Source organism: Rhamphochromis longiceps, linkage group LG7, assembly GCF_057381845.1.
Source record: "Rhamphochromis longiceps isolate RC_006_pf linkage group LG7, R_longiceps_female_GT1.1, whole genome shotgun sequence".
Classification (NCBI taxonomy): Eukaryota; Metazoa; Chordata; class Actinopteri; order Cichliformes; family Cichlidae; genus Rhamphochromis; species Rhamphochromis longiceps.
This window is the reverse complement of record NC_140563.1, coordinates 25897841-25924907: the sequence shown is the minus strand read 5'-3', so window position 1 is coordinate 25924907 and position 27067 is coordinate 25897841. Positions and strand designations below refer to the sequence as shown.

Genomic DNA, 27067 nt, shown 5'->3' with positions numbered 1-27067 from the left:
GTGTTCTGCGTTGTTTCAAATTTAGTCTTTGACTCAGCCATTACATAACGCATGTAATTTGTTGTGATATGCTTGTGTGATTATTATCATGTTAAAAGGTCAGCTTTCATTTAAACAGCATTTTAGTACATATATTCTCACATTGTCTCTAATTTACTAATATGTGTGTGGAAATATTCTTATCCTAAAATAACAAAGACAGGCTAAAAGACTACAAAAAACCCAAAACAAACAACCAAAAAGCAGGCAAAGGACGAGATAGTGTGTGACTGTGTGATCATGAACAATGATTAGGCTGGGATGTTATAGTATTACTGTATACTAGGGTAATTAGAAAATCAGACAGTGAGATCAAAACCACCAAAAACAAAACAAAACTGAAATGGAGATCACAGTTAGCTGACATCACTGAGCTAGATAATATTAAGTAGTAGACAAAGGTCAGTAAACTAAAAATATTTCAAATTTAGTCCCAGGGATAAAGGTGAGCCAACAGCATGGCTCATCCATGTTTGTAGTTTGTCATTTTCAGTGGCTCAAAAATAAGTGGGCAAACTAACATAGTTTTAAATAAATAAGGGTTGTTCTTATTAATAACGTTATCAATTTGCACTGTCAAGTGCTGTGTGGTTTCCCAGCATTTGGCTGAATCTGAGCAGTGAGTATAAGACTACATGTAGACACTTCAAGAAACACTTACTGGCTCAGTTCCATTGGCAGCAATATCTGTGCCCATACCATAACATTGCTTCTGCCATGTTTGACAAATGATGTGATGTGCTTCCAATTATGGAATATTCCTCTCCTTCTTCATACTTTCTTTTCCAATCAGTCTGGTTCAATTTCCCTTGGTTTCTTCTGTCCAAAATGTTTATTTTTCAGAAATGCTCTTTTAGTTGTTTTCTGGCAAAATCTAATCTGGCCTTCCTGATCAGAAAAGTGTCTTTAAGTCAACTGTTCAATTTCTTTTGAGTGTCTGAAAAAGGAGAACTATGTTGTAACTAGCTGTAATTCCAAAGCATGCACAAAGTTTGGTAAACCCCTTGAATTAAAGTTGAATGTCTATACTTCAATGATATATTCATTTAATGTGGCGTGCAGAGGCAAAACTGCAAAAATTGTGTCTAATACAAATTATTCAATTCAATTATATTATATTTATATAGCGCCAAATCACAACAGCAGTCGCCTCAAGGCGTTTTATAGATCATACAATAATAGATACAGAGAGAAAAAAAAACCCTGTGAGCAAGCACTTTGGCAACAGTGGAAAGGAAAAACTCCCTTTTAACAGGAAGAAACCTTCGGCAGAAACAGGATCAGGGAGGGGCGGCCATCTGCTGCAACCAGTTGGGGTGAGAGAAGGAAAACAGGATAAAGACATGCTGTGGAAGAGAGACAGAGATTAATAACAGGTACGATTGAATGCAGAGAGGTCTATTAACATGTAGTATTATGGAGCTAATTGCCTCCGGAGTCATATGTAGTTGTACATATGATTCTAAGCTGATCCATTTTATCCAGCACACACTTGAGGGATCAGAATGGTCTTTTTCTGCTGTCTGTATGTAAAGAAATGAGTAGTTGTGTTTCCGCTTTCTTCACACTCATATATATGCATTAAAAAAATTTCTTGAAGTAGTCTTCCATGGTTTATAAATAGGCAAGTCAGATGCCAGTGTGATGCCAGTGGCAGATTTCTCATGCTAATCGTGAATATGATTTACATGCTGATATGACGAGAATACCAGTGAATGATCTGTGACCAGCCTTATCTGAGTATGAATACGTCAGTTCATGTTTGCACTGGTATTATGTTCAGTTCTATTCTGTTCCAAGACTAATTTTCAAAGCCATTTCTATTAAAAAAAGTTGCTGATGGTGAGACTTAAAAAGATTATTTCTGTTACTTTAGACACTTCTGCTGCTTCACTAAAGATGGCATTTTGGATTCAATTAAAAACATATTTTATTCCATACAGGCTCAAGTCATAAATCAAGAATGTGAAATGCAAAACTGAGAAGTTTTGGGTTTCTGTGTTCCACTTTGACAAATCCACATCTTAAAAGTTCTCTGTTCAGACTCATTTATTCAAAAATAAAAAATACCAAGTCAAAGAAGACATTTTAAATTATTTATTGTGATGTACACTTTCACTTACATGCACGACCAGTTTGATAATATGATTTAGTACATTGAGAGCATTTACCCAGCTGATGGTGAGACTGGTAGACAATTTTGCATAAAACCAATAAGGCAAGATTTCAGGATGTCCTAAAAACTTCCCGAAAAGGCTGCGTTGGTCCAAAATGCGGCAGCAAGTGTACTGAGTGACTATAAAGAGAGAGCATATTTCTCCTATACTTTTTTTCCCATTAGTGTTAAATTAGGTTTAAACCTTTCCTTTTTGACAATGCTTATAGTTAGGGGTGGATCAGGTGACCCTGAAAGCTCTCTTAGTTACACTGCAATAGGTTTATTGAGTGTTTCTTCTTTAGTCACCTTTTTAACTTATTATATGGTGTTAGCCCACAACTCTGCATGTAGTCAGAGGTTATTGTTAACGTCTGGCTCTCTTCCACAGTGTGATTTGTCCTGTCATCCTCCCATTATCCCCAAGTGGTCACAGTAGATGGCTTCCCCTGCCTGCACTTGGTTCTGCCAGAGGTTTCTTCTGTTAAAAGGGACCATTTCAATGTAGTATTTCCAAGGGGTCCAAATTATACCAAGAAAGTACCCCACACATCTATACACTATCTGCAACAGACTGAACTGTAAATACAATGCACAGGCATCCATGTTGTTTATCCCAAGTTCAGACCTGACCATCTAAATGTTGCAACCATTGCCAAAACTCAACAGACCAGGCAATGTTTTATTTCCAGTCTTCTATTGTCCAATTTTTGTGACCCTGTGGAAACTGTAGCTTCAATTTCCTGGTCTTAGCTCACAGCAGTGAGACTCAGTGTGGTTTTTGTTTGTGTAGCCCTTTTGCTTTTCTTCTTTTTCTTTTTATTTGACTGTTGATATAAAATTCCCACAAAAGCTGCTGCCTATTGATATTGCTTTGCTCTCCCTCTCACTGTGTGTAAAGTTTCCTGCACTGCCTGCCAATGGAGAGTTTTCTAAAACTTATGTCCCCACCTCACACTCTTACAATGGACTGTTTATCTTTGTAAACAATAGCCTATGTTAGAGAGTGTTCAAAGAGTCAACAAATGAATAGGTTGATGGTAGGTGTTTTATTCTCTGCAATACAGCTTTAAGACGACGATGTCTGATTGCAAGCTCAAAATAAAATGACTACTACTAGCCTCACAGGCTATATGTATTACAAGCACCATTATTACTAAAGGAAGCCAAGAAGTAACTAAACATCTTAGACACTGAGCAGGAAGATAACAGAAGGGACAGGTGAAGAGGCCATGCTGCTAGCGAGTTGGCTATGAATTAAGCTAAGCTAGCGAACCCTAAAGACAGTGAATGAATATTGTGAATATTGTATAATATTGTTGACATGAAAAAGACACTCACAGGTGTTGGTAACCCTAGATTTGTTTGGCACTTAATTATTAACAGTCCACTGGCATAATGTAGCTTGAAATTACAATTGACCCCAGAGTGGATAGTTTGCCTGAGGCAAGCTAGAGTTTGCCTCAGATTATATTTGGAATGACCTAGTGCAATGGCAAATGTAGTGCAATGATTCTTATATAATCCTCTTCTATTCTACCTGAGGTTAGTTCATAGACTGCAGACTGTTAGACATGATGGATAGCATTAACAACCCGCTAGCTGCAAATAATCATGTGCAGTTCTGAAAGCGGTCTATGAGCTAACCTCAGCGAACACCAGCTAACAATGTTAGCTCGGTGGCCAGTAGCCTTCAGTAATAGGAATAAATCACAGGGAAACAGTACATTGATATTGTTGTAAAAAGCATGACAATATATTAAGTAATCCAAAGCATTCAGAATACGTTACTCACATTGAGTAACTTAACGGAATACGTTACAACTAAATTTTGGGGAATGTATTCTGTAATCTGTAGTGGAATACATTTTAAAAGTAACCTTCCTCACACTGCCTGAGCACTCACCACCAATTGGGTTAGTAGATGGCCTGCTAACCCTCCTGAGCTACAGCCACCTCAAATAGTTCCAAATAGAAAAGATGGTGAGAGCAGTAAGTTGCAGTTACCGGTTCCAAACCAGCTGCAACTTAACCATTACTGCATCTTGTTATGTTAAGTATGTGGTAGGTTAAAGACAAACTGTAGTTCTTTGTTAAATGAACTGAATATGAATATCTCAAAGCAGGAAATACAATCTCTAAAGTACGTGTGAGCAGCCGAACCTGGTCAAACAGGAAATATTAAAACAGAACCTGTATAGAAATTTAGCTGAGCTGTTTCATCTTCAGTATTATATTCATTGTAGTTCTGTTCTTTCAGTTGGCTGCAAATACAAGAAATGAGAGACGTCCGGGGAAAGTAGTCTACTTGTTCCTTTTTCCTGCCAGTACATGCAGAAATATTCATTACATGCACGAGGAGTTCTCTCCAGCAGCTTGTATTGATTCCCCCCTCTCTGATTCCACAGAATGTATTGATCCCACTGACTGTCTTTTTTGTATTGAGATGCACACTGTGCTGAATTTCCTGCCAGGTTGTTAAGATGTTGAAGGTCAAATCCAGTGTAGAAATATAATATAGTAGTTTTTTAAATCTTTTGTGGATCTTGTGGTGTTGGCTGATTTCTCACATTTCCTCTATTGTATATCACATGAAAGTTATTCTCTCTTGCTAATGGAGGACTCTCCTTTACATGACCTTCTTCTAGTGAGTCTCTGGACAAATGCCCAGCAGGTGTTGCAGACAGGAACCATTTCAGTGATCTGCATGAGCAACTTTACTTAACTCATGTTCACTAGAATGAATGATTTCATACATTCTCCGTGTAAATACTGAGGACTACCAGCTGGTCTTTGTTACTAGAAGACAGCATAAATTGATTAAACTGAGATTAGTCAACTTTTTTCTAATGTCTTGTGGAAGCACAACTCTTTTTATCTTTGGGAGCACAACACTGAAACAACAACAAGGCTTCTGTGAGAGGCCCCAGTATCAGTATGGTATAAATATGAACCCAACTTTAATGTCAGAAAAGGTAAATCAATGCAGTTTTTTTTAACCCTGACAGAATATCCACTATACTATTACTACTATTAATAGAGCACTGCATTGCTGGAAATAAATATAAATTTAACTAACGAGATGCAGCATTTCCAGTATGAAAGATTACGCTAAACCTTAGCAATTGAGCTTGCTAACTGGTGGAATTTTTTTTATCTGTTATAAACAACAGAAAAATATCTGTAACAATTTTGACAAATAATCAGCGCATGTAGGCCCACTACTTGCAGGAGGCTTGCCCTCCTGCACGTTAAAGTTTTCATCAACAGGGTTGTTCACTTGCTCCTTTGGGCCGCAAACAGGTTGTGACCGTGGTTTACACTGTATCCAGCCTTCTTGGAGTCCCTGGCTTTAATGGTCAGGTGGGCAATGGGGCAGTGAGACCTGGAGAGGTGTGATTGTATGTAATTTCGTAAATAAAAACTTTTACTGGCTAGCCACACTGAAAAAAGAGAATCCACCTGTTTGCTGTAATGCCCAGGTTTTTAGAGCACTTTATAAATGAGGTTTGTGTTGAGAAGAGTCTGTTTAAGTTGAGAGTGTTGATTTTTCCTTGTTGGGTCAGGTCAACAGACTCAGTGGCACAATCAGCTGGCAGAGCAGATGTCCATAAGATATGGTGAGCACTATTTTATGCAATAAAAGTATTTTTCCCAAGCACATACAAACACTTTATACATTCAGATTACCATATATGTCACAACACAAACATAACAAAATTTCTTACTGAACCATGTTAGGAATCCTAACATCCATCAGCAGGTCTTTAGGGAAAATAGGTTGACGTGTGTGTGACAGACCGAAAAGAAGCCTCCAGAGAAGAGATGCCATACTTTTTGGAGACCTTATTCACATGCTTTGGTTAAGAATTTCTTATATCACTACTTCTTACTGAGTGGATTACTTCATATTAAAAGGGAGGAGAATTGAAGCTCAAATGTAAATGAAGAAGACTGTAGAGTAGGGTTCCATGTTTCAAATTAACCTTGCATGTCCACTTTAAAGACTCTTTCTTTTGCTAACAAATTGGCCCTATTGGTCTTTAGAAAGAGATGTTTAGGACATTAATTGGATTCACTTTTGAATCTACGACCACCTTAATATACACTTATTTTATTCAATAGCATTTCCCTAACACCAGGTTGCATGTTGACATAAGAAATCAACCCACCCTCTATCAAGAACATTAAGAAAATGCACTCCTGAAGCCTTGCACTTAGGGATCAGCAGTGTTTCCATAACATAAACTTTTTGTCATTGAGATGACAATGCCAGTTTGAAATAAATGGGAAATCAAAACGTTGCCACAGTCATTATGAAAAGAAAAGTTTTAATTTTGTCCATTTATTCTTTTTCAGACTTCCCCCTTCAAATAGAACAAAGAATGGCTACGACTTGAGAAACATTTTTTTATTATAAATAGAGCCTTTGTATAAAAAGTGCATGCGTTAGTTAAACCATGGCATTTAATCATATCACAACCAAAACCTGCCAACCAGTTAGTCAAAAACAGTGACAGTATCATCTCAAAATGCACGTCAATGGACACACAACATCAGACAAAATCAGAATTTTCACAACCACTATTAAGTTGTTTTTGTTGTCAACATACAATTAGAATAGCAACAAATACAGTTAGTCCCCACAATTTCTTTCAGAAGATTTTTAAAAAATGTATTTAAACAAAAATTTTGCTTGAGTCTCCAGTTACCATCTTCTTGTTTCCTTAATATTTTTCAGATGGATTTTACTTTATTTTTAGGCTTTTTGCTCCGCTGAAGTCTGTTCCCTGCTGTCTGTAAACAGAAAAAAACAAACAAACAAAAAAACTCCACAGACTCCCTCTGATCTTGAAATTGTTCAGAGTACCTCGTTTCTGTCATAGCCTGTGGTGGTGTCCTTTCCTCAAAATCTGACAAAAATGTGCATATTAAATGTCCCAAAAGGTCTTTGTGCCAAAGTTGTTATATCTTCACATCGCATGGTTGGTGTAGCTCACATAGGTCGTTTTTGGAGGTGGCACTAATAAGAGGATAGAAAACAGCAGGTTTATGAGTTGAGATATTAGAACAGCAACAGACAACTCTTCTCTATTGGTATTTTTTTTGTCTCTTATGGTTTCATCAATCTTCTTTAGCCACAGTTCCGCTGTATATACCTATATGGTAAGATTATGATTTGAATAATTCTAACATAATTCTTGGATTCTACTGAGACCAAAAAATGACTGATTATTATATTCTGTATACCACCTTAATTCTTATTTCTCTTGGAAAATTGAATGTTTATTACTTCTGCAGCATAAAAGAAGACCTCTTTTATCCTGTAAGAACATCAGCCTTCTGATGTTCTTACAGGATAAGAACATCAGAAGGTAGAGAAATTAAAAGTGATGTGGAAGCTCCTGCTTGTTAAAGAAAGAAGAGCAATTCAGTCAGCACATCTCGAATGAGTAAACAATCTGACGTCTCATGATTTTCTGCTGATGGACTAAGAAGTAGCTTTGAAGTGTAACTCTGAGCTATAAGCAGTTTTGGCTTCAAATCCAGTCTCAGGTGACGTCTAAATAAACTCCAGCCACTTCATGTTAAATGCTTATTACTGAAAAGAAGAAAGAAACTCGTTCTGCCTCTGACATCACCTCATCAACAAAATATATATTTTCTTGCACATCTGTCCGTTCTAACTGATTCTAACAATAATACTTTTACCATAATTTAAAGGATAATGTTTAACTAGATCATCTTGTTCCCTGTCTCCTCCTGGTCTTTTAATGCCAGCTATCAAACATCTCCTGGTCACACTTACCACTAGCTTCCATACCCTCACAAAGCTCAGTCTTCACTTCGCCGTTGGGCCGCTCAGCTGCCAGGTGTGACAGCTTGCTGGTCATAGTGGCAGCGGTGACGATGGCCTTGAAGCTGCGTTTACGTTTGGGGACGTTCCGCTCGGGGTGGAAGATGATGATGTACACCTTTGGCATATAGAGCATGCCCAGAGAGACAGAAGCACTGAGGCTCAGAGACACCGTCAGTGTCGCCGTCTGGATGTACATCTGTGGATAAAACAGGAGGAAGAACTGGCTGAGAATGAGACTCAAAGAGGCAGTACAATGACCAAGACATCAACCTCCTAATAATGCTCAACTGCGGTGCAAAGAAACTATGAAACAGTTGGTGCTTTTAGTGACCTATAATAATTCCAAGGATTACATTTAAACAAAGTTTATATTAAGAATGGACGTTTAATTTCAGTGATCTAGTAGCTCATCCAGCTCACAATCATTCCCAATTCAGAGATTAATGTAATGTGTTAAATACAGAAAGAATGTGATTTGATATTTTGTCATTTATTGGCTGTACTGCACAAACCAATGAGAAGCCAAGAAGGCTCGCATTAATCTAATTCAACACTAAATTAAAGTGTTTGTATTATGCATTATGAGTAAGTATTATGATTACTGTAGTAACTGTCATTAATGTCCCCTGTCTCACTCTGTTCAGTGACAAATCAAATTCTTCTGATCCTCACAGTTTTGGCTGTAGAGTCAGGATAGGAGGAAAAAGTGTTAAGTGCGCTACCATGCCCTCAAGGTCCATCCGAAGAATAAAAGAGACCCTAGGAAGAATTTTTTTAGAAGAGCTAATTATTCTGGCTGTTATAATAGATAGTTTTCTGCAGGCCTTTTCTGTAGAGCCTCACAGTGCAGCCTGCTATGAGTGTAATTTCATAAACCACATTTTTTTATTTACTATATGGGTTAAACTTAAATGTACTTAATTTTAACATACCTGATTCTATTCTGATCAGTACTAAACAATATTTGTTATCTTTTCTACATTTTGATTTATCTTTGATTGAGAATAATAATATTTTAGCACTCTGATCATTTTTAAAAGATAAGGCTGGATGTTGAAACCTTTTGCCACCTCTCAGATGTGATGACAGGGGAAAGTCAGGGGGACTTCAATCTCTCTCTGCCCCACTTCTCTCGACAGTACTAAAATGTTCTTTTTCACATAATGTATGTTTCATGCTCACATGCAAAAAATAACCAAAGCGTCCAATGATGATGTCAGTGTATGTAGAAGTATTGCTGAATGGTGATGATCTAGAAACTCCTGCTTCACAGTGGTGTAAACAGTTTTTCTACTTGCTGAACTGTATGATGTCAGTGAAAGGTGATATCTTTAATATAAGACCTCAGTCACACAGGCCTAGAGATTGCTGCCAGAGAAAAATGTGCAATCCTTGGCTAGTTGAAAAACGAGGTGAAGATGTTAGAGGGTGCTGGCTATTGCTCTGTGAAATCAGTTGGAACGAGGGTACTCTTTGTGTTTACTTGGTTGCTCGTTAGGTTGTTGCATTTACCTGTATTCTAGCATTAGCTGCACTGAAGCAGTCAACTTTTCTGCTAACTAACCACCAACTGGAAGAAACCAGAGGCTGTTCAGCTTCAAACTAAAAGCCTTATTTGTTGAAGTGGTAAGGCATAAATTTTACTTTGAATGGGAACTCTTCAGTTTCACAGCTGCTTAATAATTAGTTGTTGAGTAGTTGCAGACATGCTGTCATTTCCTTGCAAACAAATGACAATGACCAAGTCAATAGTACGTTTTTTGCAACCAGTTTCACCCAACAGCAAACAACCTGACAGTGGATAAACTGGTTGAAATACATAAGATAAATTAAAATTATTTTGAACTGCTAAGAAGCTTCTCTACTAGCGACAATAAAAACATGGAGCTGAAAATGAAAACTATGAGTGACGTAAGTAGCATGCAAAGTTAAACATACACAATACTAACTTAAACAAGATTTGTCCTTCTAAAACTTTGGCCAGAAGGGGTGAAAGAAACAAAAAACTATTTGGCTTTATTGGAAAAATGTACAAAAACCAAATAATGAATTATTTTGCACCAGAGAGTACTGATTTTGAGTTAGCTATTGAGAAAAACAGTAACTCCTGTACATTCAGGTGGATTTTATGCAGCAGAGACATGAGCTGCTGCATGAATAAAATAGGGATAGCTGAGCAGGAAAACCAGTGCAAGTTAAACAATGAAGTCACAGATCAGGTGGACATCACTGCAGCAAATTTTCTCCAACTGCTTTAACTGAACCAAAATGAAACATTGCAGCATTGAGCAGATTCTTGGATTTAAATGGAAAGCATCTTTGTGGTCTCAATTGAAACAGGAAGTATTAAAGTGTTTGTCTTCTCCGTCAGCTGACAGATGTGCTGCAGTCTGTGTTGGGATGAAAACCAACTGTCTGATGCAGCAAGGAAATTGTTGACTCAGTTAACAGAGTGAAAGAGAGAGAGAACAGTTTTCAACCTGACTCAAGCGCACACACACACACACACACACACACACACACACACACACACACACACACACACACACACACACACACACACACACACACACACACACACACGTACGTGTGGGGAGCTCAACCAGGCACCAAAAAGCTCATACCTGCCTTACAACATCTGTCACAGCACACCTTCGCTTATGCTCCCAAAACAGAACGCCACCTGCTGTTACTGACTGTTTTGACACCAACTTCATTACTATGACAACCACCTCAAGGAAGCACAGCCGGGTTAATGGCCCTTTTAACCGATTGTCAAACTGACAGCTGAATTCCTCAGTGGTGCTCTGCTCAGCCACCAGGAAAGAGAGGAAGTAAAGGGGAGGAAGGAACATTGGCGACAGATGGTGAGTTCCGTATTTACAGTTTTTTACAGACGCTAGGACACATTTCTCAATACTTAGGTCACGTTTGCAAAACTCCTCACACAGTGAGCACAACAGAAGTCTATGTGGGCTAAACTGAGGACCAGTTATCATTGTTTTGGCACAAAATGCATTCAATGACTACATCTCTCAAATTACATGAATCATCTTCTCACTCAGACACAACAACTGCCAAAAACCTTTGTACGGACAGGACATTTTGCATGTGCTTACATACTGTTTTCAAAACTGTTAAACTCATGGTCAAAACAATAACACAATGCAAAACTTGAAAAGACAGCAAAATCCAACGGCAATATTTTATTGAAACATATTTTAAATCTAAAAATGCAGTTTAACCAGCCACAGCTGATTCTCATTGTAGATGAACATCTACACAGTTGTTACTCCTTCAATTTTTCAACTCCTTCAATTCTGGCATGCCAGAAGATTATTTCCTAGGTGTATTGCCCTAGATGACATAAGATGTGATGTGGATGAGAACCTGTGGCCAAATAGAGAAGACCGAGTAGATTAGCATTACTATTGTATGTGTATCAGTGGATGGTGTGTATACAAATTCTTGTATTTTGGGATTACTTAGTGCAAAAAAATAAAAATACATAAACATAAATACAGGATGTCTGATTCATTCCAGTAACATATATTGAAATTATAAACAGAGATGTGTCCTTGTTTTACACAAGAAAACACTGTGTAATGCTACATGTTGTTAGTGTTTTTTAGGTCATTGTTTTGTGGGTGACAAAGTGTGTTTGTCGGCTGTCAACCTTTGCTAGTGTTCTGGAGGAATGTTTTTATTTGAGACCTGAATGAAGTGTTTTGGTAGTTGTAGTGCATTTTGAATGTGGAATGAACTGCTTTGCCAAGCTGATGGTCAGTTAGGAGAATTGTGTGAAGAGTTTTGCAAAAGTGACCTAAGTATTGAGAAATGTGTCCTAGCGTCTGTAAAAAACTGTAAAAGCCCAAAACAAGTAGGTGGCAGTGATTCCAGTGATGCATTAAGGAATCGTTATGAAAATGCACGACACAATTAAAATATAGGGAAAAACAAGTTCTTAAGTAATTTATGTGGCCTCTTAGATATAATCTGTTACTATAAAACCAGTGTTTGAAGGTCACAGTAGTCTAATAATAAGTGTTAGAAAACATAGAGAAGAAAGGTAAGCCAGCAGCGTACTCATAGTTACACACTGGTTTTTAAAGGAACATTTTAACATGAAATGGCATTACAATTATACTCTCAAATATAGTCTTAGTCTACCAAACTTCAGATTTGTGCAAAAAGGATATAGGTTATCCTGTTATTAAGCCTAACAGAAATAGCCAATTTTCAGGATCAAATGCTCCCTGAATTCTTCAAATCAAACTGAACTTGAGGTGTTGAAGGGTAAAAAGTAGGGGTGCAACAGTACACAAAATTCACGGTTCGGTTCGATATTTTGGTGTCACGGTTCGATATTTTTTCGATAAAAAAAATGTTCATGCCTTTTTAATTTGTCATTTATTAAAATTATAAATATATATTTTAACTCAAAAGTACAGTTTTTATATTTAATGTTGCTGAAACAACAAAATGATTAAAAAAAAAATCTGTCTGATCGAGAAATCACTCATCTTTGGAAAAGAGAGTTTATTACAGAGAAATGGCTCTTTCCAAAATAAAAGCTATACTATACGCTTCTTCTGGGCTATATTCTCAGCAGCATATTAAACATATCAGGTCCCCATAAGGAGAATCATGTGCTAACGGCTGTCTAAATGACTCGGGTAAAGTTTGTAGCATGCGTGCTTGTTGTTTTTGTCTGCTTCCACTTGTCTTTGCACTAGGGTGATGTCGGTGTAAATGTGCAGTCATATTCATTGTGTTCCCACTAGTGCTGTCAGCGTTAATCTCATTAAAATGACGTTAACGCCATAACGCGACAAATCTCCGTTAACGAGTTACCGCGGATCGCCCCGTGCGTGGGGCTGGACAGCGTCAACACGTTAACGAGCTAACTGCGCTAACGCACTAGTTCCCACCAATGTAATTGAGCATTGCGTGGCACATCCGACATACTTTTTTACTTTAGTCCATCAGGGTCATGCTTCACATGAAAACCAAAATAGTTCCAAACGCCAGATCTGAATGAGGGTGGGGGAGGTTCAATTTCGGGTAGCGTTGAGGCGGCTGCCATGTTGCAACGAGCTTAGCTTCTGTCTCACTAGCTTGCGCTGCGCTCAGTGGATCTGCACTCGACAGTGCAGCCTAGGTGGAGTAGTCGAACGCAGATACACTGAGCTCTCAAAACAGACAGCATCGTCAGAAGAAAAGTTGATAAAATAAATTAAAGATTTTGTATTGTAGAGTAGAAAAATTCTATATAAGAACCAGTCCATTCACCACTGCTATTACTTTGGATTTTGGAGTATCTGTGAAATTATGCTAGTTCACACGATCTGCCACTCCATGGCAAACTACAGATACATTCTTAAGCTATTTCCAAACTGGAAGTAATTTGCTTGTCGCACATTGCTTTGAAGCTGAAGGCCGGTCACGTACGGACAGTCTGGCTCCAGCTACCTGGGCAGCATTGTAATGTACTATACCATACATGCCATACAACTTCATTTTTAAAGCACTTTGGGCATTTTCTTTGGCCTTCAGACAATAATTCTGATTTTTACAGTGCCAGACAGGACAGGCAAAAAAAAAACAAAGCACTTTAGCAAAAAGTAAAAATAACACCAATTAAAAAACTATAATAAAAACAAAAACAAGCAACTATAAAACAACAAAACAAAATCAAAACAAGTAAGATCAATGTCTCATGATGGGCTGAAAAGCCAGAGAGTTTTAAGATGAGTTTCAAAATGGACAATGTAGGTGATTGTCTAATGTGCAAAGACAATATATTCTATAATCTGGGGTCAACAAAAGAAAATACCCTCCAAACTTCCGCTTTTTGTGCATGTATAAGCAGCTGGTCAGATTACTTGACTTCGGACATGTATGTGTGTATGTGTATGAGTAAAGCAGCTCAGAGAGGTACCACAGGCCCAAACTATTTAAGGATTTAAATAATTTAAGGATTTACAAACAAAAGAACTAAAGTGCACATGCAGCCAATGGAGTGTGGCCATAATAGGCTTAAGGTTCACTTCTCTACACACTGCAGTCAAAAGTGGCATTTTGAACCAACTGGAGATGTGAGAGGGAAAACTGTCTAACTCCTGCATAACCTCCTGAGGCCCAGCCTATTCTATTATGTCCTCTGTATGGACATTTGTTTTTGGTCAATATCTTGTGACTTATTTGAGCTATCTTACTAAGTCCTGATGTATTAAATAGAGGACATCTTGGGCTTTCCACTGATATCTCATGTGTTTGAGTAGCCTCTTTTAGCTCCAAAGAGGCAGCAAATCACAAATAACATTAAATGGGAATATTCTTTTTTTTCTTGGTTCATATAGCGCACTACAGTAATCCCACAGAGACATAATAATGTCACAGTACTGGGTCTGGGACACAGTGTTTTGTGTTTCTTGATTAACTGATATTCTTTGTTTTAGTGTTATTCATGGTTTTGGTTCTCCTTATTGTTCTCTGTGTGTTATAGTCTTATTTTCTATTTCTGTTTGGTTTCTGTTACTTTGCCTTCCCCGTGTTCCATGTTTCATGTCTAGTCACCCTTCCCTCTTGTCTCCATGTCTCAGTGTCAAGTCTGCATCTTTGTGAATGTCTCTTGGTTCCTGTTTTACTTTGACAGTCTCGTGTCCCTCTCTTCTCTGCTCTTCTCCTGTGTCTCATTCCCTCGTTTCATTAAGCCCTGTTTTCCTCTTTCCATTGTCACATCATTACCCCATGTGCTGTGTGCTTCCCTATTATCTTCGTCCCTAGTCTCTAGTTTCCTGGGTTCCTAGTTTTCTAGTTTCCCAGTGTTTAGTTATTAGTTTTCAGTTTCAAGTTCAGGTTTGTTTTTTGCAAGCTTATTTTATGGAGTGTTTGTGCAGAGTCCTGCATTTGTGTCCTTCATCCTGCCTACTACAGCTAAACATGACAAATAAAGGCATGTATTACTGTCTCCAATGTTGCCTATAGAGGATAGATTTCACCTTGGCCATGAAATGAAAGAAGGCCTTAAATGAAAGAAGCTAGACTTCACTACTGCTCCAGTTTAAACTCACCATCTGTTATAAAGCCCAGATTTGCAACTGTGGACATGACATGCATAACCCATGGGCTCAAAATTCACATGGGGAAACTCACAGGAACTAATAGGTCTAAACACCAACACTTCTCTACTGTAAGGTCGGGGGGTGGGTTCATTCCACTGCAGGGCAACCTGCATGTGGCGAATAAAATTTGAACTTGAACTTCAGTCTTCTTTTCATTAAAATGTAAATGGACCTAATATTGAGCCCTGTGGAACTCCACATGAGACTGGGGACACTGAGTCTGAATGGACCATGTTCAACACCTCCATTGGTGAGGCTGCTACACTGAGTTGTCGATAAAGGTGGCTGGTGCCTGTCGTGGTGGTAAACCCTGAACCAGCTGGTGTACACTAGAGGTGAAGGGAGTGATCAGGCGGAAGAAGGCGTCTTATCGGGCTTGGTTAGCCTGGGGGACTTTGGAGGCAGCCAATAAAATCAGTGAAAGGAATACCTCAAGGAGCTCCTTAATAGGGCTGCCACAAACGATTATTTTTATAGTCAACTAGTCACTGATTATTTTTGCGATTAGTTGACTAATCAGATCACGTATCCACTGGACGTGAAACATACAGCTTATTGCACCAGCATGCATGTGGTCTTATATAACTATCATTAGCTTACAGCTTTAAGTGTTTAAGGTACGTGCTAACTAAAAATAAAGACAAGACGAAAGTTTATTAAACTTTTAATGAAATTTGCAGATTGTCTCGGTGGAGTTTAATAAACTCAGCCGTCTGCTCCTTTCTATCTAAAATGTAACAAGACATTGGAGTAAGCTCTCGACCATCTCACACTTCTGTTTAATCAGTTTTCAGCTGTGTGAAAACTATAACTTTAATCTCAGCCAAACCAATTTACTCAGGAACAAATAAAACACTGAAAAAAGCCAAACAATAACAGTTTTTAAGTTATCCAAGTGACTTATATATCATGTTTAACCTGAGTAGCGAAAGACTGCGGGGGTCTGAAAATGATGTGCCGAGAGTTTGCTGTTCTCGCCGGCTCTAGTGCGCCTTGAACCCCGGCTCGCTATCGAGCTGGTGGGTAACAGACGTCTCAGAAAACGTTGAAACACTTTTTCAAATATGTGATGTCTTGATAAACTGAGCAGATATTTGAAGTTTGCACAGCTACATTATTGCCTGAAAATATCTTATAAGTTTATTTTGTGACTCAGAAAGGGTAATAAGAATAATATTTAAACTAAGTAGCTGCCGCCATTGTTTGAAACTGGAATTGGCTGGGCTGCACTATAAATTCTGAGATATGCTGGGCTTTGAAGGATACACCTGACCTGATTTCCTTTCGTACGGATCAGGTAGTGACACCTTCAAATCTGGGGAAATGAAGGACGCATTTGTCGGCTGCATTTGGAAGTGTCTTCGAATTTGGACAGCTTTCGCATCGCTGTAACGCAATCGCCCAACAAATGCAGCCTCCGGAGGATGCAGCCCCTGAATTTGGACAGCTACGATCTTGGAGACTGCTTCTTTCTCTTCTGGGTTTAAGGGCAGGTGGCATCCTTGTACATGCAGTGCTGCCATCTTCTGTTTCAGTCTGTTATTACACTCTTAAATCCTACTACTTATTCCTGCGTCTTTCAGGATTTTACACAGCTTCAAACGACGCGTCGACTATTAAATTAGTCGCCGACGATTTTGATCGTCGATGTAATCATGAGAAGTCGACTAATCGGGGCAGCCCTACTCCTTAATGCCACTGACATGTCTTCTCTAGAGAAAGCAGAGTCTGAGGATGAGGGGGACAACCCATCCATCATGAGGAGTGAGGTCAGTGAGGAAGTTAACCAAAACCTTGGTGGCAGGACCCCTGGGGGTGGATGAGGTTTTCTTTGGGTTCCTGAAGGCCTGTAGGTCTGTCTTAGTTGACACGCCTCTACAATGTTGTATAGAGATCTGTGGCGGTACCTATGGACTGGCAGATCAGGATGGTGTGTCCTATCTGTAAGAAGGGGTACCGGTGTGCTTCAGCTATAGGGGGATCACGCTTGTCAGCCTCCCTGGGAAAGTCTATGCAAGAGTGCTGGTAAGGAGAGTCTATCAGTTAGTCAAACCTCAGATATAGGAAGAACAAAACGGTTTTCATCCTGGTCCCAGAACACTGGACCAACTCTTTACCCTCTCAAGGATACTTGAGGGTGCCAGGGTACTGCCGGAGCCCTAACGGATGCTGCCCTTTGTCACAATTCTGTTCGTAATTTTTACGGACAGAATTTCTAGGCATAGCCAAGTGGTGGAAGGCTTTCACTTGGATGGTTTCAGAATTTCATCTCTGCTTTTTGCAGATAATTTGGTTCTGTTGGCTTCATTGGGTGATGGCCTCCAGCTCGCACTGGATCGGTTTGCAGCTGAGTTTGAAGCGGTGGGAATGAGAATCAGCACCTCCAAATCTGAGGCCATGGCCAAAAGTGCTGGCTGGCCTCTCCCTTACAGATAGGGTGAGAAGGATGGCCATCCAGGACGGGCTCAGAGTAGAGCCATTGCTCCTCCACATCAAAAGGAGCCAGTTGAGGTGGTTTGGGTATCTGACAAGGATGCCTCCTGAGGGAGGTGTTCTGGGCATGTCTCACCGGGAGGAGGCCCCGGGGCAGACTCACGACATGCTGGAGAGATTATATCTCTCGGCTGGCCTGGGAACACCTTGCTGTTCCCCCGGACAAGCTGGAGGGGGTGGCCAGGGAGAAGGAGGCCAGGTGGCCAGGATAAGTGGAGGAAGAAGGATGGATGGATGTAAATTTGAAAAATCATGAATGACAATAATAATAATTAGAATTTTCAGTTCCTGGAGAAATTGCATTGGGATAGCAATAACATTAAGTGCATTACTCTTTTCTGGCATCCTTGTATTATACTAAATTGTATATAGCATTTGTGTTCTATTTTATTCTATTTTATTCGATTGTATATAGTTTTTTATTTTATTCTATTCTCTTGTGTACAGTATCTTATTGATATCTAGTTGGTGGCTAAGCCACATTCCTCTCCACCAACTACAGAGGACTGGTTAGTATCAGGAATTTCATCAAGTTTCTTTTGAGACTGTCCAGGAACTCAACGATGACCTGGTCTAGATCTGGGGGGAGATCTCCGAGGCTACCATCTACTGTCTTATTAGGGGCATGCCCCAAGATTATCAGGCATACATACAAGCACATGGGGGGCATACAAACTACTGAGTACCATTCTGAGTTTGAGTTGTGAAGAAAAGTTTGGAAATGGACTAGGCCGTTACATAATTTTTTCACCTTGATTTTGGGGGTATATTTGAATTCAGCCCCCTGTAAGTTGATTTTCATTTTCATCAAAAAAGTGTGGGTCTTTTCATTTTAAAGTTATCCAGTTCATATCATATTAGATATCCAACATGAATTCTTTCTTGTTAAGATATTATACATCTTGAAAGTGTTCTATGTTTTTTGTTTGTTTTTTTAGCAGTATAAAGCACTGTGTAGTTTTTCTTTGGACATTGGCTCCTTTTTCACTCATTTTAAATCTAGTGCTTTTCAGAGGAATGTCTTTTTTCTTAGGCCAGTTAACTCACTGTCTTCCCATGCTTCAATGAATCATTAAAGCATGAAAGGAAAAATTGTAGTTACACATAGCAGAAAAATCAGAAAACTTTTGAATTCTATCTTTAGTTACAGCCTGTTGAATCTAAGAAAATAGCAAAGATAACACATTTATCTTGAAAGACATAAAATAGCATTCTTGCGCCAACAAAGAACTATTAGTCGAACCTTGGCATATCTCACTATATTTCCCATTTTTCAATCCAAATATAATTAAATGATTAATGATTAATTAATGGTGATTAATAGTAGAATGGCCTATAATTACAGATGATGATGTCAGTAGATATTCCAGCAGATCCTGTACATCAACAGCAAAAGCTCTAAGCACTCTGTTTCAAACAGTTTTTTTCTGGTGGCGAGGAGATATCCTCCTTACTATGGTCATCTCAGGCACAGAACACAGAAGTCACACTTACCTGGTATTCTGGCATTGTAATTTTTTGGTTGATATAAAGGCAGGTGGAAAAAGAGCTTGTTACATGCAGTGAATGAATTAACAGGTTTTATCTAAGCCCAATATAAGATACATTATGATTTTCTATGAACTGATCTTGTGTCATTTATCATTTGTGTACACACAGCATGTGTGAGAGCATATTTAGACATTGCTGATTTGTCTAGTTTCTATTTGGAGACGCTGTTAGATGGGTAAATATTACATAAATATGAAGGTGAATTATGCTGATGTGCACCCACCCTCTCTGCTGACTGTGCTGTGCCAAAGAAGATAGGGATGAAGGCAAGCCAGATAATACAGGTGGTGTACATTGTAAATCCAATGGGTTTGGCTTCATTGAAGGTCTCTGGCACACTTCGGGTCTTGATAGCATAAACAGTGCATGTGACCATCAAGAGAATGCTATATCCCAAGGAGCAGATAAGTGATAGGTCAGAAATGTCACACTTCAGGACACCCCGTGCATTCTCAGGATCCTGTGTGCGCTGCTCCCCGTAGTCCACAAAGGTATGTGGTGGGTCAGCAGCAAACCACAGGAGGACACCCAACAGTTGAACTGAGATGAGTGAGAAAGTGATAACTAGCTGCGAGGCTGGCGAAATGAAGCGTGGTGCTGTCACTGCCTTCTTTCCCTGTTCGAAGATGCGATGGATACGGTTAGTCTTGGTGAGCAGTGCAGCATAACTGAAACACATTCCAAGGCCCAGGAAAATGCGGCGGAAGGAGCAGACGACAATATCAGGAGCAGCAATCATGGGGAAGGTGATGATATAACATAGGAAAATACCTGTCAGCAGGACATAGCTCACTTCCCGACCTGAGGCACGCACAATGGGTGTGTCATTGTAGCGAAAAAAGGTTACGATGATAAAGGTTGTAGCGATAATGCCTAGAACAGAGATGAAGACAGGCACCACTGCCCAGGGCGAGTGCCACTCTAGCTTGATGATGGGGATTGGTTGGCAGCCAGTACGGTTTTGGTTGGGTCTCTTCTCGTAGGAACAGAGCTCACAGGTGAACTCACTGGCCTGGAAGTGGTATCCCTCGCAGCGCTCACAATGCCAGCAACACGGCACACCCTTTACTACTTTCTTCCTTTCACCAGTGAGGCAGGGCAGGCTGCATACTGAACCCGGAAGGGACAAGTCCCCAGTTGTCCACTGTAAGGCCTCCATCTAAGGAGAGGGAATAGGAAACTAAGCAATCTGTACCATCATAGTTGGGTCTAAATCAAAGTTCAAATATATTGTAGAACTGCACACAGCAACAGTTTTTAGATAGAGCTAAACAGAACACAATCAAATAAGATACTGATTCTTCTTGATGCAGTGCGAAGAATCAAATTGAGAAACACATAAACTTTTTCTTTGCGCTTGACTGGGGAGCATATTTGTTATTTTCATGTTTTATACCCCTTGCAAGTTAGCGGCCCTTACATTTAGATGCAACTGATTGGTCCAGTGCCCGATGACCTTGTACTCTGCCACCGACCTGTTGTTGATCTGATATTGGAAGATGTCATAGCGTCCGGGAGCATCCCCATTCTCATTAAAGATGACTGGAGTCCCTGCACTTCCTGAACAAAGCAACAAAGCAACAAAAAAGAGCAGAACATTCTGTTTTCAGAAATTGATGGAAAAGGGAAACACAAGATAAAGAGTTATCCTAATACGCGGAAAGAGACGTAAATTTGGAAAGAGAGAGATATCAGATTAAATTAAAAAACGGGTATTGATAAAAAAGTGCCAGAAAATACTCAAGTTTAAAATTAAAATCTTTAACTGTATATTTATTTTATAACTTATATTCACGTTTTAAGCAATTTGGAGTTTAATGTTCTCCAGATGTCCTGATTGATGATTTGCTGATGCTCACAAAGTAATCCATTGTAACAGGAATTCAAATACCACTAATTATTAGCAAAAATTAAACTAAAATCTTAGTACCCTATTTTTATGTCAAAAAATTTTGTTTAATCAAATCCCACACGTAAAAGCCAAAAATGCAGTCAAATGTTTGTCAAGAACACACCAAATCCTAGCTGTGTAGAAATGTTGGCCAATCAAAAGTCTAGAAGCCTGGGAGGGAAAGAGTAAACAGAGTTTTATGCAAACCTTAAGTGCTTCTGAAAAGCTTTTTTGTTTTTCTGGAAAGGCAGCTAATTTTGTGTTACTTTTCAAGTGCCTTCATCATTTCAAATGTTAATAACCAAAGACAGAATTTTGGCTGGTGTAGGAAAGAACAAAATGCATACAGCATGCATAAATTTTAATTTAACAAAGTTAAATATACTTGCAACAATGCATCACTGATGCATTGTTGCAAATGCCATCAGTCCTTCAGACAAATGATGTTCTCCGGGGGAACATCAAAATCAGACTTACATTGCACATAGTCCACCGGATTACTAGACAAAGAAGCGTGATTTGTCACTCCCAAGAGTAAGTCCCCAGTGGTTTAGAGTCTATTGGCATTGTGCTTTACAACACTGCACCACTTTGCATTGTGCTTGGTCATGTAAGGTTTGGATGCAGCTGATGGGCCATGAAAACCTCGAGCTCTGTATGCACTGTTTTGGAGCTAATCTGAAGGCAACGTCAAGTTTGGAGGTTTATAGTGACTGACTTTGGAGATTGTACCTTGGCATCCACTGACCCTATTCTGTGATTTTGTAGGGCACTTCATAGCTGAGTTGTTGCCATTCATAGTTGCTTGTAATATGAATATACAAGTATAAAGAAAAAAACAGTTTTGACTGGCATATTAAAGCACTATTTGTAAACCCAAATGCTAGATCCCAATGCTTATACATTAAGGAAGAGCATTCAGAGTCTTGGATTCACTAAATGGATTCACTCTATTTTTCTTGCAGCCGCTATATTTACTGTATTGTGGTGTTAGTATATAGTTGAGCTGGATTACTTGCTGTGGGGTAAATAATACTGGGGACTCGAGGCACATTAGTTTAGATGTGGAAAGAGGAAGAGCAGAAGATAGAAGTTAATTTGCAGAACATCAACAACAAAAGAATTCACATTCATAATAAAGTGAGTGGGTGGCAGTTTGATTCGATGCTGTCCTGATTTCTTTCTTCAGCATGAATAAAAGTAGTCCATAACACATCACTACGGAGATGAATCAGCACAGCTTGCCTCAAGATGTACAAACGCCCCTCCACCACCTCCTATCTCCTCCCCCACTTCCCTTCACTTCACTTCCCTTCACTTCACTTCACAGACTCTGCTTTGATACAGAATTAACATCCTGACTTCACATCACTTCAAAACATGATAATCACAATAACTCACTGGTGATCTCTGTCATTTAACACAATAAGAAACAGACTACAAATAAACATTCTGTGAACAAACAAAAACAACTTGTACTATTGGTTACACATAAAATAAGATAGTTTCAATACTAGAATGTTGAGTCCAGATTGGTTTTCTATGAGTTTTGGTAAGTATTTATCACGTGACAACTAACTAAGGTTTTAAATCTCAGCACTTAGCTATTACGGTGGAAAGTTAAAAAGTTTTGATGCATCAGCTCTATTATACATTCAATAAAAATCAGTCCATCATATCAACACCAAAGTGTTGATGGGCATTGACACATGTAACAAGATTTATTTTTAAGAAAATAATCTCTGGAGAATTTGACCATAAATATTCATACTTTATTAATTCTCCTGTTCAACCTGGATCCAACAGGACCGCATCTTTTTTAGTACACTGCCAGGAAGCACAGTGCAGCAAGGTATCTGGATTTTATGGAACCGCTACAGCTGAAGCTTGCCAGGTCGTCCATTCATCTGCGTGATAATGAGTCTGAACCTATATATTCACTCTGCTCGTATTTCTACATCCTTGCTCTGACTTTAATGTGTACTCGTCTGCAGCTTTCACATTTGTTCTGCTACCTTCACACAACATCCTGAGCCACATCCACTTCAGGGATGGCCATGGCTCAGGTGGTAAAGCATGACCATAACCTTTTTTTTTCCTGCTTCCTCCTGCTTTCCTTTCAGATGTCTTGATCTCAAGACATCTTTCAAGATGTCTTGTTCAAAGTAGAGTATAAAGAATTGTATTTTAGCTTAATAAAACGGAAGAGAAGCTGACGTCTGTTTCAACAATGTCTGTTGTTGAGATTAAAAGTCCACTAAAACAGCTGAATTATTTGTTTCCTCCTTATGCCTTGCTTTGCACTTTTTTTGTGAAGTCGCAGCAGGAGATGCACTTGTCACATATTCATCAGTTCACTCACTTAAAACATCTCTCCTCATCCCTCACAATTCCAATCTGATTGCTGCTCCACAGGGTCAATCACACTGCTTTAAAACATCAGAATGGTCTTATTGATTTTTAATACGCATCCAATGTCCAACTAAATCTGAGGGAATCTCCCTGACCTCTCCCTCTTTCTCCCTCACCCACTTCTCTACTTTGCTTAGCTAAATGTGTTCAAACAGAACGTTGGTACAAAGGCCTCATACAGATGGCTACTTTGCACTGAGCACTAACATTAGGACAAGTTTTCCGATTAACCTTCTGACGCTCCTCTAAAAATAAGCACAATGAGCAGATGGCTGAATTGGCCATTAGCCATTAGAAAGCCTCAAACATGTGTGACATGAGTGTTTGTGTGTGTCTATACTGCAATAAAAAGAAGCTAATTGAGGCACAAATCGCACATGGGCCATATACTGGTGAGCCAGGATTAATTGGTGGTGCATAATAGATGCTGCAAAGCTAAGCTGAGTTGATGTTTTTAGAGGCTGTAGATTAATTCACAGTTAACCGATTCAGTTAATTTGCTTCATCAGTGAACTGACTGGTTTATGTTTAACAGGTTTAGTTAAACTGATATTACCCACGTAAACCTGCCTGAAATGACATCTACAAGTTTTCTGGGTCCCCTCCTCGATCACCGTCAAGCCATGGAGAAGACGTGTTCTCGATTGTCTGGGGCACAACCCTGGAAGATCACCGGCGCCAGTTCAAGGGGTGCTGAATCGAGGCAAAGAATCACCCCGTCGCCAATGCTCAGAGAGTCAGGCCATGCAGCAGCCAGGCAGATGCAGCCAGGCCCTGGGGAGGAGGAAAGGTGGCTGTTGGAGCTTATTGTCTTGGAACAGCTCAGCATGTAGATACAGTTGCCAGTGGAAATGAACCAGCGCTGGCCGGAAAAGGCTCTTCAGTCCACCTCCGGTGTCACAGACTACCATGGAGCCTTACTAACTCATTTTTATCTGTTTCCCCTCCTCAGGTGCTGGTGGCTACAGGCGCTTCACCCATTTCATGGGGAGTCACACAGATGCTGGGGCAGGAGTGCTGGAGGTGGGGGTGTCTGGGATATCTCTGCAGGGAGTGTGCACTGATAGAGGTGGGGCAGATGTTTTACATCTTCAGCATCCCAGCATGTTCCCCCAGTCTGGGAGGGACATACAATGTTGAACCCGAGACAGGTATAGCATGTGGAAATTCTTTGTGTGCATGGGGATGTTGGGGGCAGTTCTTAAAAGCTGTTGGGAACTGATATTCCAGGTGATTCATAAAAATCCTTACAGCTGGAAATACTCTGGAGGAAATAACGGCAACATTTTAAGGGTGGGCATCCAGGGCGGGCTCACTGATAGTGCACATCCTGCCCAAAATGTCAGCTGGTAAGCCAGCAGCCGTTGCGCCTTTGCACTCAACCTTTAGTAAATGTTCCATTTTTGTCCATGATTTGTAAGTTCATTCGAATCATGAGGTGGCTTTAGCTCAGGAGGTAGAGCAGGTCATCTACAAATTGGAAGGTTGGTGGTTTGCCGGCAAGCCAAATATCCTTTGGCAAGAGAAGTTCCGGAAGTTGCTCATATGAATGTGTGATTGTTAGACAGACAGCATTTAGGTAGAAAAAGAAGAGACAAAAGTGCTTGTGGGTGTGAATAGGTGAATGAGGTATTAGTATATTATAGGGCTAATCAGACTTTATGCACATGGCTAGAGAGCAGCCAAATATGTAATATGTAGTAGTATTGTCGCAGTTACTTATTATCAGCAGATTAGACCCTGCTGTCTCCAGACAGCTGACAATAGGTCAGCTAAACAAGTGGATGGATTTTTTGTCATTATTTTTACCACTCAATTTGATATTTCACACTAGTTTTTTGTAGGTCCTAGCACACACAAGGAGATGTTTGCTTGAAAAACACAAGATAGAAAGACAGTAAGCAATTTAAATATCACTTTCCGTTTGAAGAAAAACTCTTTTTTTTTTTGCTTTAAGAGAACCTCTGTTCACCTAATGGACATAAATTACTTTACCATGAAATTACATAGTACTTAAAATAACCTAAGGTGTATGTAAAATTACTTAAGTCATACTTAAAAATTGTATGCCGCGCTTAAAATTACTTGCAATACAATTTGTGTGTTCTTCCCTGTAAAATGCCTAGATTTAGGAAAGATTAAGTCACCCCATAATACAGCCTCCGCCCTAAAATTTCCTCAGAAGTCAGTGTGCCATATGATTGCATTAGCAATACATTTAATAACGCTCTATGTTAACAGTTACACACTATATAGAACCACTTTATAGAATTATATTTGTTCGCAGATGTTGGCAGCTATCAGTGAATAGTTATCAGCTATTTTGCAACAAAAAAAGACACAACAGACATAACAAGAACTCCATAACAGCAAATGGACTATACAACAGAAAATACAAATGCTATTTATGGTCTCCTCACAACAATGATAAGAAAAATAAACTGGGTCCATATGGCATGTTGTTAATACACTCTGATCTCTGGTCTCCCACTCAGAGACACAGGTCTCCAAGTGTCCAGCATTCAGACGGTTACCTGAGGACACTCATGTGAGAGAAAATCTGCTCACACAGATATGTAGAGCCAAATACTGTCAATAATGCCTCTGCAATGTTCTGAAGCCAGTTAAACTTGTCAGGTAGTGATGTCCAGCAGGTGAAAATGCAGCTCCATGAACACGCACATCTATGTATTCCAACTGCTTCGATGTTATATGTATGATTTCTACACATTTTACGTCAGATAAAAACTTTGGTTGTAAGATAAGTAAGATAAGTAAGATAAGTATTTAATAAAAGCGAGACATTTTAAATGAGAATAAGAAAGTATTTCTTTGTGCCCCCCTTTCCCTGTTAATGCCCTACCTGGCCCCCTGGCAAAACTTTGCTAGATCCGCCCCTGCACAGTGTCAGCTGTCAGCTACGTAAAAAAAAGGATCCTGGTGTTATTTGTCTCTCAGAAACAGTTCATAACTTCCCTTCAACTCATTCATGTCACCTAAAAGGTAAACCTGTTTCTCCATCACCTGTTCAGCTCTGATGATTCAGTAAGGACATCTCCTGGTTTCATCTTCATGTTTCCCTCTCACCACATATCCAAACCGATATCGTGACCAGCAGCTTTTACAGCTGTGGCTCCAGCAAACATCAGCTGATACTAGAAATTAATATTAAATAAATTCTAACAAAAGCTTATCAAGCTTAAATGCGCTGCTGTTGTTTAGCGCGACATTTGCCGGTTTCTTCTTTCTGGCGCAAATTGGGCGATAAACAAACAAGAGAGAAAAGCCGATCAGCTGATCATTGATCAGTTTCATGATTGAAGTAGAAACAGGAGAGAGAGGGGAGAGAATGAGAGGAGAAGAGGCAGCTGACAGCGTAACGACAGAATAACTCCAGCTTTGTGTCTTTTTCCATTCTAGCTGAAGTACGGGACAAACTGTTCCTTTTCACCTCAACACGAAACGCGTAATATTTTCTCTGAATACGGGAGATTTCGTTTTTTTTCGGGATGGTTGGCAACTCTACTAACTAACCTTAT

The 27067-nt window shown here is 39.4% G+C and overlaps 1 protein-coding gene across 1 annotated transcript in view; it reads right to left on the bottom strand.

Annotated features, from left to right (window-relative positions):
- Positions 1–6540: 6540 nt before the first annotated feature.
- Positions 6541–27067, bottom strand: part of LOC146665400 (metabotropic glutamate receptor 8-like) — a 170205-nt gene continuing 149678 nt past the window's right edge. Inside the window, exons 7-10 of the mRNA XM_085413028.1 lie at positions 20646–20785; positions 19449–20384; positions 8004–8250; positions 6541–7217 (exon numbers count right to left, since the gene is read on the bottom strand). Of these exons, the coding sequence (XP_085269154.1) occupies positions 7168–7217; positions 8004–8250; positions 19449–20384; positions 20646–20785 (1373 nt within the window). The 3' untranslated portion in view covers positions 6541–7167. The remainder of the gene's footprint in view (positions 7218–8003; positions 8251–19448; positions 20385–20645; positions 20786–27067) is intronic.